The sequence below is a fragment of the Odontesthes bonariensis genome, chromosome 15 (genome assembly GCF_027942865.1).
Source record: "Odontesthes bonariensis isolate fOdoBon6 chromosome 15, fOdoBon6.hap1, whole genome shotgun sequence".
In the NCBI taxonomy this organism is placed as follows: domain Eukaryota; kingdom Metazoa; phylum Chordata; class Actinopteri; order Atheriniformes; family Atherinopsidae; genus Odontesthes; species Odontesthes bonariensis.
Window position 1 is genome coordinate 18,797,186 of NC_134520.1, and position 16,124 is coordinate 18,813,309.

The 16,124-nt window shown below is 39.2% G+C and overlaps 1 protein-coding gene across 1 annotated transcript in view; it reads right to left on the reverse strand.

Moving 5' to 3' along the window:
* cacna1ea (calcium channel, voltage-dependent, R type, alpha 1E subunit a) overlaps positions 1–14,802 on the reverse strand; it is a 109,749-nt gene extending 94,947 nt beyond the window's left edge. The window contains exons 1-2 of the mRNA XM_075485342.1: positions 14,713–14,802; positions 4,740–5,308 (exon numbers count right to left, since the gene is read on the reverse strand). Coding sequence (XP_075341457.1) covers positions 4,740–5,275 — 536 coding nt within the window. The 5' untranslated portion in view covers positions 5,276–5,308; positions 14,713–14,802. The remainder of the gene's footprint in view (positions 1–4,739; positions 5,309–14,712) is intronic.
* Positions 14,803–16,124: the final 1,322 nt, after the last annotated feature.

A 16,124-nucleotide genomic window follows, 5' to 3' on the forward strand; every position in this document is an offset into this window, starting at 1 on the left:
TGCCTTCCAGCATTCGTCAACCTTGCCCACCCTCACCCTTGCCTCATCTCACCTGTTCCACCTTCCATGCTCGGATTCCCAGTCTGCCTGTGCCTTAACCTGCCTGCTCGCCCCGCCGCCAACTCTAAGCCAAGTAACACAGCCTGTACCTTCTCCTCCAGCTTGGATCTCACCTGGACTAAACCTTTCCAGTACCCCCCTGAATTCAGTCTTCATCTGGCATTTCCACTGTCCGTAAATAAATCCTTTAATTTGAATATCACCTGTCTGCTCTTGAGTCCTCGTGTTTTCAGGTGGCTAGGATCTAGCCGTGACAAGAACAAAAACACAACTACATTTTACTCTTATTTGCAGCCTCCCATCACAGCGAGAACGCTTCAGTAAGTACTGAAGTCTAGTTCAGTCAAAGTGAATTAGTTCAACACTGCTTTTGTACATCCCTTTGCTGTAAATATGTGTTGGCAGAGCTGAAGAGTGTGTAATAGCCCTTGGATAGAGAGGCTCTTCAGAAGAAGAAAGATAAGAAACACACAAATGCAGGTGTGACATCTGTGGAGCCAGAAGAATGAAAATCATCACCAATCAAAGACTGGACTCAAAATACAACCTTCCAGTACACACATACACAATCTGCCTAACACATGATCACTATTATTTGTTCCTAGAACATGTTAAGTGCTGTCACATGGAAACTGGCCTCGTGCTTACAGTGCTGCTACTTTCGCAGAAGTCTGCTCTTGCTCTATCTCAATTTCCAAGTTCAGTTTAATGACTCATGGTAACATATGCTGCTAGTACTTCAACGGCTCTAACTGCCTCGAATCTCTGGCTTCCAGCATTTAAATGAACCGCTATGCCGCACAGCCAACGGCTCCTCTTTTATTGGTAATTTCTTCAGTGAGACTATTCTGTAAAGTAGACTTCTGTCTGAAAAACTGACATGAGACTGAACAATTTTGATGTGATATGTGCAAATCATAGATAAATATATCTGCTCAACTGTATTAATCTTAAAGCTATTGCCACCATTTGCAAATAAGACTGTGCTCCTAAACAAGTAAATCTGAAATATAATGCAATTAATTTTATGTTTCAGAGTTAGAGGAAGACGTGCTCTCAATTCCATGGAAGAGGGATCTTATTTTTCCCTATAAAAACATGACATTTACAATTTTTTTCCTTTTCTCTAATTACTCCCCATATCAATTTTGAGATCCAATGATATGACGTCGTGACCACTGATTTCATTTGTACTTCCAAAGTCACAAAAGAGCATAAATAGGAAATAAATAAATAAATAAAATCAGACACAGGCACAGAGATAGAAATTATATATTTAATGATCTGACTATGCGACACATCAGGTCACCTTTTCCTTGTCAACGTCACACACATTAAAACACACAGCACAAATATCAGAGACCGCAACGTTTTTGATGCTGTTATTGTATTTTTGTGACCAACATCTGCTCCTCCTATCGTCAAAATGCCAGATTGATTCAGTCTGATTACTGTCATTAGGGCCACATTAATGCCAGCTCTGAACACCGCAATTTGATAAAGCGCTTCCGAAAGGATGTTGCTATCTTGACCCCACACGTCAAATGCTACTACTATAAACCCACGCGCATCTACAAATGCCAGGATAAAACATGGCTCAGCCCCCCACAAAAAAGCAGAAATAATAAAAGTAGTTTCCTAAATTCTCAATTCACCAAAGTTCAGTGGCTACTTTGTTTTGGAAGTAAGACGGTGTTGTCGGACCTTTGACCAGTTTATAGAAACACTCAAATCTAAATGGCTCTCCCCATGAGGACATAAAAGCAGGAAGCAAATTGTTGTCAGTCAGACTACAATGTTGCATGCGACATAATAAAGTCACAAAGGGAAGAGATTTTATCCTCCTGGAGAATGGGAATATCCATGGCAGATCTCTGATCAGTGCATGCAGCACAATTTGTCCCAGGGGTGCGCTAAGGGGACGGTTAAGTGATGGCCAAATAGGGAGCAAAAAAATATTCAATACAGTTCATGACAAATCTTTATAACTCTGACCTAATGATGACACTTGAAAAAAAAACGGGAATCGCTAAGACTTTAAGAATTTCCTTCTGGGAGTCATGAATGTCCAAAGCCAATTTCATGGCAATCTGACCATTTACTTTTAGGACCTCATCACTGACAAAAGTATGGATCAAAGCCAGATTTAGACCTGATATTGATGCTGTTCGTTACATCAAGGGATCACCATAATTTTAGAAGTAGCTCACTATGGATATCCACCCAATGTTTCATTGCAAGCTAACCAGATGCAGATGACTTATCTTACAACATACCAAAGTCACTTAAAAGAGTGATCATGCCTCCAAACAACCAAACATATTCCCCCTCATTATAGAGTTCACTAATTTGGCTTGAAATCGGCCTATTTTCCTTTGAAAATCAAAGCAGGTGCACACATTGGCTTGCGTGCAACTTCTCATTTTCCATCCTTCTGTCAGGTAGCAGAGGGTTTGCTACTAAGTGGCCGTGAGAGGTGGATGCATTTGGTTGTAATGCATTCTGACTCACTGTGGTCAATGTCCTCTTAGAAGCTGAAGTATACATCTGTCATGACGTATTGTGGTAATTATATTAGACAGGGCAGAGAATAGTTATCTAGTCCATGGCCAAGTATCTCTACCAGCCTGTTGATCTTGCTAATCAACCACTTGCACAGTACTGTCACAGGAACTTAAATATCAAATGCAAATTATCACAGGAAAAGTTCTCATTCATTCTCTTTCTTCTCATCCTCTCTGCTGCATTCATTGTACATTATCACCCACCTCTCCATCTCCCATCCACCATCCCATTCTCTGCCATCAATCCCCACAAGCCTCCATCTCTTTAGGTGTAGCTCAGGATAAGATGCGGTATTCTGCACCTGTGGTGCAAAAGGTACGCGGGGGGCACAGGGGGTGCCAACACCACTGCAGGTGAAGCCCCAGCTTCAGCAGGAAAGCACTAGGGGGGCTGGGGCCATCACTGCTATAATCAGCTAAAAATTTCCCCACACCACAGGACAGGAAGCCAATGAGTTCATACACATACTTCCATATTCAGCATGTGGAATGAGCATGTGAATGAGTATACGTACGTGCACACAGACACAGTGAAAAGAGTTTATGGTTGAGTATAATGTTGCCCAAATGAGCATCAAACCAGTGTCTTCATAAATCTTGTGACTTCTGCAATAGTTTAAAACAGATCATAAATGAATGAATGGCTGAGCTGTCCCATGTTTAATAAAATGATTTGTTTAGCACTAAATATATACTGCAGTTGGCTGTTTATCCTAAAAACAGTATGACCATAACATTATGACCACTGGCAGGTAAAGTGAGCAACACCTCTCATCTGGATCCAATGCAATGTTCTGCTGGAAAACCTGCTCCCTGGGACTCACATGGCTTTAACTTTCACACCTATCTGAACATTTATGCAGACCATTTCTTGCATAATTACTCTCATTGCCAGAAAGGAGACACAAACGTTTTACACAAGTATTACTTCTTAAATAAATGCATTACTTTATCTTCCAAAATGTCAAACTAATCCTTTAAACCTGTAGTCAGCTGAACATAGCCAAACTCATCCCCACCATGAATTCTTTGGTATTTAATGACCATCCTACCATGTTTGTTACCTGACTCCCGCCCTCTGGTATTCGCATACCATCTGGGACGAGCCCACAACCGACAGGATTTCAAATGGGGCTATTTTTTCTAAAACTCGTGCATGTGATTGGATGAAGAATATGTCCGTCATCTTGACTGACACGCCACTTCAGCCACTCCCAATGACTCAACCCGTGACGTAGCTCAGAGCTTACCTGACTCCCGCCCTCTGGAGCATGAATGGGCGGCCATAACACGGCCATTCATCCAAAGTCCCACCCAGCGATTAATGATTGGCTCTGATTATTTTCTAATCGGACGAAACATATATGACTCCCAGGCTCCTCAGATGGTTGTGTGAGGAAAGGGAACGCCCCCGCGTGTAGTTGGTGAACGCAGCCAGATGACGTGAGTCAGGTTACCATGTTTGTGCCTTTCAACAAATACAGATTTTTTCTTATTACTTTAAAAAATGTGTATACTATTTGCATTGTACCCTTGGATTGCATTTATCCCTTGGAGAAAAATCTGAAGGCAAGCCCTGACAAGTAGTCTTCAACATACTTCAGCTGAGAATCATGTATTTCATATTTGTACACTGTATGAATGCAAAGGAACCACTAAAATATAGAGATACAAAAATTACTTGAAGGAGAGATTTTTGATCATATTATCCATTCTTAATTAAACAGCATTTCCTGAACTGCACCATTAAGGTGTTATATTAGATAGATTAGATCTGACTTTGTTTTATAGCTACTCCATCTTTTGAATTCAAGCCACTAGCATGCTGGGTATTACATTTTGTTATATTGAAGCTACAAAAGGAAAAAAAGCAACTGGAATTGAAGAATGAAATGGTACTCCAAAGACGTGATATATAAATATATTAAATAGCTATGTTTGTTGACTTACATTTTCTTTTAACAATCATCAACGGTGTGTTTCTTCATGCTATAACAGCTACATGCAATTCTGAGTTCCACCTTTCAAAAAAACGTATTACTTGAGAAAAATATGTGATGTATAGACAGTATTCAAAGAGTCCTGAAGTCGTACTATAGCAAAGGTAATACTTACTCCCACTCCTTGCGTCGCGCTTGTGGTGTGCTATGTATCTTATGAGCTTGGTGGGCTTTGACGATGTCTCTCTGCTCAATCAGACCACCCCGCCTTCTCTTGATCACGTTAGGACTGACTGCCAGATCTCCATCCACCCCCAGCATCCCAGCTCCAGCGTCAAAAGCTGAGGCCACATCAAGCGAGAGACCCAGACGATTTGGGTGTAGAAGGGGAGCATTGCCAGACGTGTGTGGGAGATAGAGGGTGTCATAGCTTGTAGACAGACTTTGGGGCTCCAGAAGGGAGTGAGCCTCAGAATACAAGTTTGAACCTCCAGCCAGTCCTGCACGATGCTTCTGCCAGCCCTCACAGTCTGTCGGGGATGGATGCAGGATCTGGTGCACTGTAGTGCTGCTACCACGCATCGCCCCCATGCTCGGATCCAAACTAATCGTCGGACACTCGGGCCCTCCAGGGGGTCCAGGTAGCCCCAAAGCATTGTGGTCATCTGTCAGAGACTGAGAGCTGACCGAACAGGAGCCCAGTTCCAGCATGGTGGGAATGCTGCCCAGGATCTCAGCATACTGCTGCAGGAAGGTAAAGGAGCAGAAATGAGATGGGGTACAGTAGAAGAAACAGTAATACACACACACATACGCACTTTATTGCTGATGGACTTCCTTCAATGACATCACAAACAGATCATGTGCTTGGATCAGATATTCAAGATTCAATGTAATTACCATTATGCATTAGACTGTGTGATGAGTGAGGAGATGCAGCTCCTCTCTGACACCAAAAATAAAAAAGAAGTCACACATGAGGGAACAAACAATCAAGTCATCAAGACAATATCGACGAGGCTGTGCAGATCCGAAGTGTAAACAAACATAAAAGCAATTAGACCATTTAAAAATGTCCATTCATCCTCATGATACTTTGTGTCCCAGCTATTGAGACGCTGCTTGAGACGTCTTCCCATAATGAGCAACATAAGCCGTTATCTGGTCTGTATCTACAGTACTGTTGCCTCTTGTCTGGGATTTTGCCTCATTTGCACATTCATACATCTCCTAACTCACATACACACACACCAACTGGCTTAAGGACACTGCAGCTAGAGGGACCAGGAATTTAAGTGCCAACGCTGTAATTTGTGCTGCTCCTCTACCTGAACCACAGCTGCCCTCCAGTCCAAACAGAAATGGACAGGTGCTTTTATACTGTTAAAGCCTTCTGTTCTATCTAAACAATTAAGGTCCATCTGGATCATGTTACTGGTTTATTTTTTAAAGGTGGAACCCAAATCACGATTTATTATATGACATGTTAGGCTCAAATTTGTCATTTTATGTTATAAATCATTTATGATATACATATCATATTATGGATGGCTAAATTAAGCTATATGGGTTGTAAATACCAGAAGAAAAAAGATACAAATACAGGCAGCTGCCTTTGGTTACAGCCATAGAACAGATATGATGTGCGGTACCCATCACAATGCTCCAAATAGATGGAGAACCTTAAACAGTCTTTGCTTCAGTGATCAGTCAAAAGCCTGAGGACATCCTCTGTGTAACCAGAATGTGTTCAACTAACCCTGCTGTTAGCTCTCACTTTCCACAGTCAATTTAAAATCTCACCAATCCTCTAAATATCAGAACCAATTAGATAGGACGCAACACATCCCCTTAAAACAATTAATCATATGACACTGCCATAGCTGTACTTAATGGTCCAGTTTGGAAGGGACCAATCATATAAACGATACATTTAATTTCCAAATGTGCTGCCAAAAACTGTTTGCTGCTGCTGCTGCTGCTCCTGTTGGAGGCCATTTTAGTAAGCTGAATGGTAGACGGTTTTACGGCCCCTTCTAAATGATGTGTGATATGGAGCAGAGAAAGAAAAGATACAGGATTCAGAAAACTAATCCAATGCCAGGGCAAGCAACTCAGCTGTCTTTCATATGAGCTTTGAATCCATCAGCCTGCTTTAAGTCATTCATGTGTCTACTGTCAATAACTGAACAGGATGCCTTGAAAGATAAACTAATGATCAAAGAGACGATTGAGTTAATGACGATAGTAACATAGTAACACTATGAATGGGTGAACAGTATGACTATGTGAGAAAAAAATGGGACATAAAGTTTAATGATACAACAAATTTTTTAATCAGATTCAAATTGAAGAAATGACTGATTAAAAAGAAGAGTAATGGAAATGGGAAAACTGGTGACATTGTTGGTAGTTCAGCTGTACCATGTAACACATTATATGTGGCAGAGTTGGGTCATGCCATTTCAAAATGTGGTTGGTGACTGAATATAAATCACCGGGACATTTTTGCAACAACTAATCTGTTGGATTGTAAAAAAAAAAGTACTTTTGGATTACCTCTGGATTTGCATTACAAATATTTCTTTTTAAATATTTTCTGTGCAAATAAAATTCATTCAGCATTCACAGCTGGTCCAATCTAATTAACCTCATAAAAACACTTCAGAGGTACTTGATGAGGGTCTGCGTAAATAAAAAAAAATAATGAAAAAAAAATCAATAACCTATTTTTTAATAATAATAATAGTTTTAAATTAAACCTTGGACAATAAGACTTTAAGATAATTACATATTTTGCGTATGTGATCTGGGCTGATTATATATTCGCTTTTCTGTAATTTGGTTATGGAATCGTCTGGTCACTGCTACAAACCCTGAAGCTTGTATGCTGAACACTTAAATGAAGCAACATGTCATTGCTACCAAGAGCCACATTGTTGTATGGAGATCATTGCTGCACCTCATAGTTAAAGAGACTGTAGTAGGACAGGTTCTTTCCTCTCAATGAAAAGCATTTAAAATCAATTTACAACACTTGAAGATCCTACTAATTGCTTTACCTAATAAAAGATCAAATGATTGTAAATCATTCTTGAAGCCAATTTTTACAGCTTCTCTTTAAAAGACAAGCAAGCAATCAGTAGTGCTTCTATTTTTCTAACCGACTGTTCCCATTACATTTGACACCTTAATGTGCCAGCTCTCTATGGGGTCAATGGTACAATATGTAAAGTAATGACAAAGCAGCAGCTTGGTATCCAATAGTATGGGACTAAATACAAATTGGCTTTAATTGTAGATGCTGAACAGAGGCAGAAAGAGACTCTCCCAGAAAAAGGAAACATCCATTTAATTTCTATACCAGTTGGAGTAGACCCTGGACATGTTGCCGGTCCATTACTAGGCAATGAAACTACACACACACACACATATATATAGATATATATATAGATATATATATATATCTATATAGATATATATATAGAGAGAGAGAGAGAGATATATACATATACACAGTGAGTTAACCCATACAATTTTCCATTGTGTGGTTCCTGGCAGGTAGAGATCTGTCTGAAAAATTGCAGGACTCCCATTGATCTGGTGCTTATAGAATCCATTTGCAAATTATGTTTTCATACCGCCTGAACAGACCTTCCAACACAATAAAATGATTCAGTTGTTTGAGTTCAGAGAGATGAATCTGAGTACGATACTCCAGAAAAGCGCCTGCCACACAAACACAAAAACTCAACAAAAACAAAATGAATGGATTTACAGGTGTCACATTCAAAATCAATGACAAACACTAAAGAAATCAAAAACTCATTTGCTAGACTTGGCTTTTCTATGTATTGTGCGTTGTTATAAAAAAAAACAAAGGCTCTACAAAGGCTGTTATTGATCATATTCTATGCTCTTCATACACATATCCAACAATATACCCAGAACTGAGGCACCCGAGTGTCGAGTTTATGATCATTGACCATCTGCTAGTGTGATGGACACAATGAGATAAGGAGTTAAGGTAAAATAAGGTAAGGTAAACTTTATTATCCCCAAGGGGCAATTCTTTGTGCAGCCAGCAGAGAATTAATAAATTGTTAATAAAAACATACAGATTGTGACATTCACAAAACTCCTTCCATATTTCAACAGCATACAAGGCAAACTACCTCAGGCATTTCAGCAAGGCAGTGGAAGTAGAGACAAATGAGTATCTAAGTCTGTTTGTCTTGCATCTGGACAGAAAATATCTGCAACCAGATAGAAGCAGTCTGTACTCACTGCACAGGGGGTGGGTGTTACTGCCTATGAGGACTAATACAAGTACTCTGAACAATTCCTTGAGTGATATCTGGTATGTCGTTGTTGTTTTTCTCACTTTTTATTATTTAAGCTCATATCCAATAAAAAAAATCTAATAAAATATTCTCATTTATATCAAGAATTTTGTTGATGCCACATCACACGTGTATCTTTGTTCAGTAAATATGAGCCATATACAGCCGTACAGCTTTCGCTTTGTTAAACACAAAGGTATGAAACAGATAATCTGGTGCTGCCCAAGGAGACAGCCCATTTTCCAGGATATCTAAATCTCACTGCTTAACCTTTTATATCTTATTTGAGTTTAGAAATCTTGAGATGTATGTGTAAGAAGGATCTTGCGACCTCCTAGACAGAGTCAGCTTAGCTGTTTTAATTGTTATGCCGACGCTGGCTTTAAACAGGCACATCATGAAATGTCAAACTTAAAAATAAGAAAAGGAAGAGAAAAGGCAGGAACGATGTGGAAGAACGGGAAGTAATTTTTGCGATCATACAAAGATACATGCTAAAAAAAACTTGCATGACTAACTCTGTGCTTTCATGTGGCCACTTTCACAGACACCATCAACCATAAACCAAAAAACACAACCATAAAGCTTTAAAAGTTAGCCCGGAATACACAGACTCAGACATCAAAGCTCAGCTACCTGCCTCCTCACTCGACTGTGGTTGCTTCTCACAACCTCTCAGCCAAGAAGGTTGACTGTTTTTTTTTTCTAATTCTCCTCATTAGCTTTTAAGAGGCTGGTTGTTGATTAGCCTCCGTCACTCTCTGAGCTCTCACTGCCATTATCTGAGATTGCTCATGAACATCTAACACACACAGCCTCGTGGTGACTTCAGTCCTTACAAGATCAGATAAAAGCAGACAAAGAAAGTGTTTGTTCTCTAAAATTGAGTCACATGATTGCAGGAGCCAAATTGTTTTTCATGGTTTTTGTCGGACAACCAGGTGTTTGCGAAGTTGATAATGAGGAGTGAAGAAGAGGCCGAGGCAGGCGAGGTACCTCCTCGCACCTGCTGCCCTTAACAGCCCACGCAACTGCCTAATTGCACATCATACTTCAACCAGGATGTCAACCTGGTGTGTGGCCAAACATGTGTCAGGAGGTGTTATGTCACCTGAAACTGATGGATAATGTCTTTGAAGGAAAGTCAGGTGTGAAATTTGAGCCAGCTGAAAATAACCATCTTCTATGAATTAAAGTGCAGAAGATCCAGGAAACCTCAAAGAAAGCTTTAAGGGTCCAAAGGGGAGGGGGGTCAAGGAGATACATTTCACATCAAAGAGCTGATAACCTGCAGTCATAAAAATGTGCTCGAATGATGGCTGAAAGGTTTAGATTGCTGTTTTTACCACCCTCCAAAACCTTTCTCAGTTATTTAAATCATCTAAATGTGCTTCTTCCTTACATAGGAAAAATGGAAGAGTGCAATTATAGGATGTCAGGATGAAGCTGAAAAGTTAATCAAACAGAAGAATCTTCTCAAAATGTGTCCGTTTAACTGTGTTCGTACAGCAGGACTACGACATCACAGTTATCCATCACAATACGATTAGAATGATAGTTTGTGCACACACATGACTCGGCTTAAAGTAACAGTATTGTACAACGAGTTTCAGTCATACTGTACGCTGTTTGCCATTCTGCAATTTTGCTTGCTTTGTTCAAACAGAGGAACAAAGACACGTTAGACTGAATACCTCATCAAGAGCAACAAACAGTGACTCATACAGTGGGCTAAATGTTTTCTGTAGCTCAGTTAGCCCTTAATCTTGAGCAGTTACTCACTGGATAATACAGTCACTGCATATTATTGCTCTGTGTTATACCGAGTGCATTAGGCAGTGCCAACATCTACATATGAAATTTATAGCTTTCAATAACACTCTGTGGAGCATTTTAATAAGCACAGAGAAGCATAATGCAAATGTGTAAAGTGTGACACTCCAAATACATCTTTCAAAACTTTTGAACTTGTGTATCTCATGTACAATGTACGTTTGTCACTTGGAGTCATATCAAATGATGACAGATGAAAAAATAAAACAAGTAAACCAGCTAAACTTTCCCACTGCACCTCACCAGCAGTGGTCTATTCCACCCACGGAGATCCCTTCACTTCTATTGTCGTCTCTGTATCATCAATTTGTCTCTTTTGTATCTTCAAACAATTAAATGTATTCATGACAGACATATTTTTTCTAACACAGCCAGTTTTCTCCAGACATTACACCTTTTGTGGAATTGTTAATGCAGAGACTATGTAATTAAGAAATCCATCTCTTCCATTCTTGTTTTTTGCTTTCATTGAAACTAATAGATGCTATACAAATATTTTTTCTGTGCCTTTATGTTTGTTTACTGTCATTTTGCACAACTAATGCTTCACACAGTTCTATACTTTTCATTCAGATGTCCCTATCTCATACTCACTGCTCCTTCTGCATGGCGTGGTGCTGTGCTTGCCACTCATTCCATGCATCCATTTAGTGCGATCATACTTTTCATGATTCTTTGCTGTATTTTGTCACTTTGATATCATTCTCCAAACGATAACAACCCTATTCCCCTGCAGCATTCATTAAATTTTCATACTGGCATTATATAAGTATTATGCCATAAACACTGAACGACCATGAGTTTTGAATAGATCAAAGCATTTGACAGTGAACATCCAGTGTGACTTGTTTTGTAGATATAGTTCAGTTTTCAATCTGACGATGTTTCTTTTGCAGGGAACAAGCGCGCCTCAGCAATGACATTTGCATCAGTAATGATAATCACAACTAATACAAACACTACATAGTTTGTGTGTCCAACTACAGGAAGGTGAAGCAGGCTCTTGGGGAAGAGCTGGAAGGTGGTGCATTTCCTGTGTTACAGTTGTCAGACATTATAATCCGACAGTATGTTATAACTAGAATTATAAAGAATAACAAAAATAAAACACAAGTCAAAAAGTGTGTGCCAGAATTTTTTGAGTAAGAAAGTCTCCGGTACTCAACTGTCCCTGTGTGTTCATGTTTAATAATGTTTAAATGATGTCTAGACACTTTTTGAACAGGTAGGCAAAACAACAAAATTTAAACCAAATCATAAGCATGGAATCACCATCATCTTTTGTCATCATGCTGTGTTGGTGTGGGACTGTACTTATGCTACAGTTCAAATGTGCAGAGCCATTCAAGTGCAAGATGGCTGCCAATATGACTACAGCTGAATCACACTTTACAACTTACAGCTGACATTGCGCCTTATTATTTTTCCCTGAACATTAGTTTGCCTCAGTGTTTGTAAGAGCAAAGAAGGATGCCTACCAGCTTGGGTTTCACTGTGATACATGCCTGTACTTAGCAATTGATCAAATGAGTAAACACCACGGAGCAGTGTTATAAATTAGCCAGCGAATGGTATGTTTGTGCAGCAGGATTCCTGTCTGATTATTCAACAGTAGCAGCATGCTGGAGGAGAACTCTGAAACGATCGTGTATTTATCAGAGAACTCGAAACCCAATAGAGAGCTTTGTGGTATACAACTTTAAATAAGACCTATTCGTGTTTTGAACAAGAGCAGCACACTTTATCACAGCTGAATAAATGGTCCTTGAATACAAATCTAAATCTGAATTGGCACAAACCAGAGCTACCTAAATAAATCTCACCTAAACATGAAAAGCAGAAGCAGAAACCTCTGCATTTATTGCTAAAATTAAATGTTACGCTCAACAGGATGTAACTACAACACAATACAGATAGGGATGTGCGATTCTTGGCTAAATAAAATACTAAAACATTTCATTCATTGGCTAATTGAATTAGACATTATGCACGTCTGGGATTGGCCTTTTATGTTTTCTGAGTGACAAGACACACCAGCGCATAGCCGAAGCAAACTGCCCAAAACACACAGCAAAGTACCAGCAGTTGGAGACACTAAACTGGAAACAAAGTTTGATCAAACTGTCGTTTACACTCACCGGCCTTTCGACCAATGACAGACTGAAGACACAACCTAATACAACAGTATTAAAAACATGTTTGCACTTGATTTGCAACATAACTGATCACTTTTGTCATGTGCAAACTGATTAGTATTTCATTATCACTAAGAATTCTATAGGGGCTCCGATGATTGTAATGAACTAAAGTCACATTTTTTTCTCAATATCCAGTATTGCTGAAATTCCTCACGATCTCAGAAGGGCCTGCAAAGGAAAACAGCATTTAAAAAATAATGATAAAATAGTTAAGCAATTTAAACATTATCATAAAAGACACACCTGTGGCATGTGAGGCTGAAAATTATGTGATTAACCATCTTTGGAATGATTGATTATAGTATACATATAATATAGATTGATTATAGTTGATTAGTTTTCACCTGACTGTAACTGCAGTGACTGGTCACACTAACATAGATCGAGTTCTCTTTAAAAATTAATTCAAGAGATAAACACAGGTTTAGTTTCCAGTTGAATAGAGGCTCTAATTTATACAACATGAAAACCAATTTACACCCCTGTCAAGGAGACTGGTGTTATTAAGTCTGGCCAATCTACAAGAAAAGATTAATAAAACAGGAAATAAAGGCACTGAGGGTGGTAAGTGGCAAGTGTTAAGAGGATTAAATAATTAACAAGACAGTCCAGAGAAGGAGAATTGATCTTAGCCGAGGCCCATTTGCTCTTGTTCGCTAAAAAGATCATTTGATTAATTCTAGCAAAAGGTGATCACCATTCTTATTGGACTTCTGTGCAGGAACTGATGAATGAATACAATCTGAAGGTTCCAAATCACGTAGAATGTGATATGAGAAGTGATGAAGTTGTCTGGCAATGCAGTGTTAGCCTCCAGCACCTTGTAATCTAAAACCTAAGCACTGATTATTCATACTGCCTCCCCTTTATTGTCAAACTCCCATGAGTTGAGAAAATAGATTGATGGGTGGCTCTATCTCAATATATGACTGCAGCTTTTAATGGAGGTTTATTCTTAAGATGATATAAAAGAAAAACTGCACATTCTTATTTTCCAAAGTCCTGGGTCAGAGAAGTTAAAGATACCAGGGCGACAGTTTTGTTGAAAGATGGACGGTACAAGCAAATCGCAACATTTTAGCGCCTAAAATCTCATCAACATCTTGTCAGATACACACTTTTTTTTTTTGTTCACTGCAGTAGATGTATTTAATTAATTCCCCTCTCCTTGGTGAAGGGGAAGCTGTCCTCCCTGGGCTCTTAAGCTTTGCCGAAATGATTTCTTTTCCCACTCTGGAAATTCAGTCATTATTTAATCTAGGTCCACTTAATAATTAGCAGCCTCTGATTAAAGCCTACTTCTGCTTGGCTCTCACACTGACACCTGCCTTGTTACTGCGTATAACTCTGAATTTGAAGATTTGGTAAAAGCAACAGTAAAGATTGCAAAGTGCATTGCCAAGGACATGGCATAATGTTTATTAGAATAACCTGCATGCCCGGAAAGACTGGTGGAGTTTACATGGGTCATTTTTCAGTGTCGGTCTCAAAAAAAAAAAAAGAAGTGAAATGTGACATAAAAATGTTACTCAGAAAAAGTGAATGACTGTTTGTTGTATTAAAAAGCATGTCTTGCAGGAGCAAAACCGTTGATTATTTTCAGTTCCTTGGAAGCTTAACAACCCAACACTGTCCCTTAAGACTGCATCCTGAATCTCTGGTGGATCAAACACATTCAGGCTAATTCCAGTTGCCGTCTAAGCTCAACAGAAACGCAAAACTGCGGAGTGTTTTCAACTGACACGTTTTATAGTATAAACGCAGTGTTTCTTACCTAAAAAGAAAGGACTCCTTTCCATTTCGTTCTCCTTTCCATAGAAAATGACAATGTGGCAGCACATACGACCGCGTCCTCCGCGCTTCTCCCCCTGCCAGCCCAGGAGACACGGAGGGATAAGGAGGGAGGGGTGGAGGGGCAGTGGGGGCTATGACAGGTTATTTGCCACGGGCAGTCGAAGGAATTGGAGCAGATGTTAGTTACAACACCTTCAACTGAAAAAAAAAACACTATAGTTTCGAATGCAAAGCCAACACAAGACAATATGGCACACTCTTCGTAACTTAAATAACATAAATCAGCATTTGTTCGGTTTCTCTTGGAGAAGAAGGGACCTAGCTCTAAAACGTCACAGGTAACCTACTTGTTGCTTTTTGCATGACTTAACAAGCAGCAATAACTTGGAAACCCGAGTGTGCCTTCATAACGGGCTGCTGCACTGCGGTTGATATCCCAATTTATGACTCACCTGTGAATAGTGAAAGCACAGGCTGTTATCAAACTATTTTCACTCATTTAACAGATTGCACATTGGTTACCATAGAGACCAATCAAAACTATCTACCTCGATCTACAACAAATAAATAAATAAAAAAGATAGTTTGGTGACAAATTACTTAAATTAATTGGATTCAGGGTTAAATCATTGTTGAATGAGTAGGGAACTCGAGCACCATGCAGCATAACTGTGTTTTTCTGCGTAGTACAAACTCAGACCACAAGGGGGCAGTAAACGCAAATATGGTGTATTGATTAAATAACCGCCGGTTTGCCTGCCATGAGAATGAAGTTAAGATTTATCTGAATATTTATCTGAAATAAGTCTGCCTTGTGATTTAGCTGTATTATAGTCCTCCCCAATGGGTGTAGCACATCAGTCTGGGGCCATGTATCCTACAGATCTCTGTGGGGCCCTGCCCCTTACTATGCATAAATTGTCAAACCTGTCTAAATAAGTTAACCAACAAGTACATATATCAAATAAAGACTTTTTTTTTGAGTAAGTGTTGCATAAGTCCACCCTGCTTGCTGTTGTTTAGATTGACTTTGTAGTTGATCTTTTAACTTTTTATTTTCTCGTGCTCACTAACACTTTTGTAGCTCAGATGCTAAACTGGGGCTCCTACAGGAATGTGCCTAACCATCTCTTACAGAGAGTAAAGGAATTTTAGAGACATTGTCTTAGTCTAACTGAGTAGGACCATTTTTTTTTTCATTTATGACCAAATTATGACCCATTGAAGAAAGAAAGAAACAAAACATTACCAAACAAAAAAATGCTTGAACACAAGAAACAATGTGTTCCACTGAACTGAATTAGCAATTGAACTAATATTTGTTCACATTTTGTAGTTCCTGATTATGCATAATGTTACGATTGATCTATTTTCTTTTATGTTTACATTAGA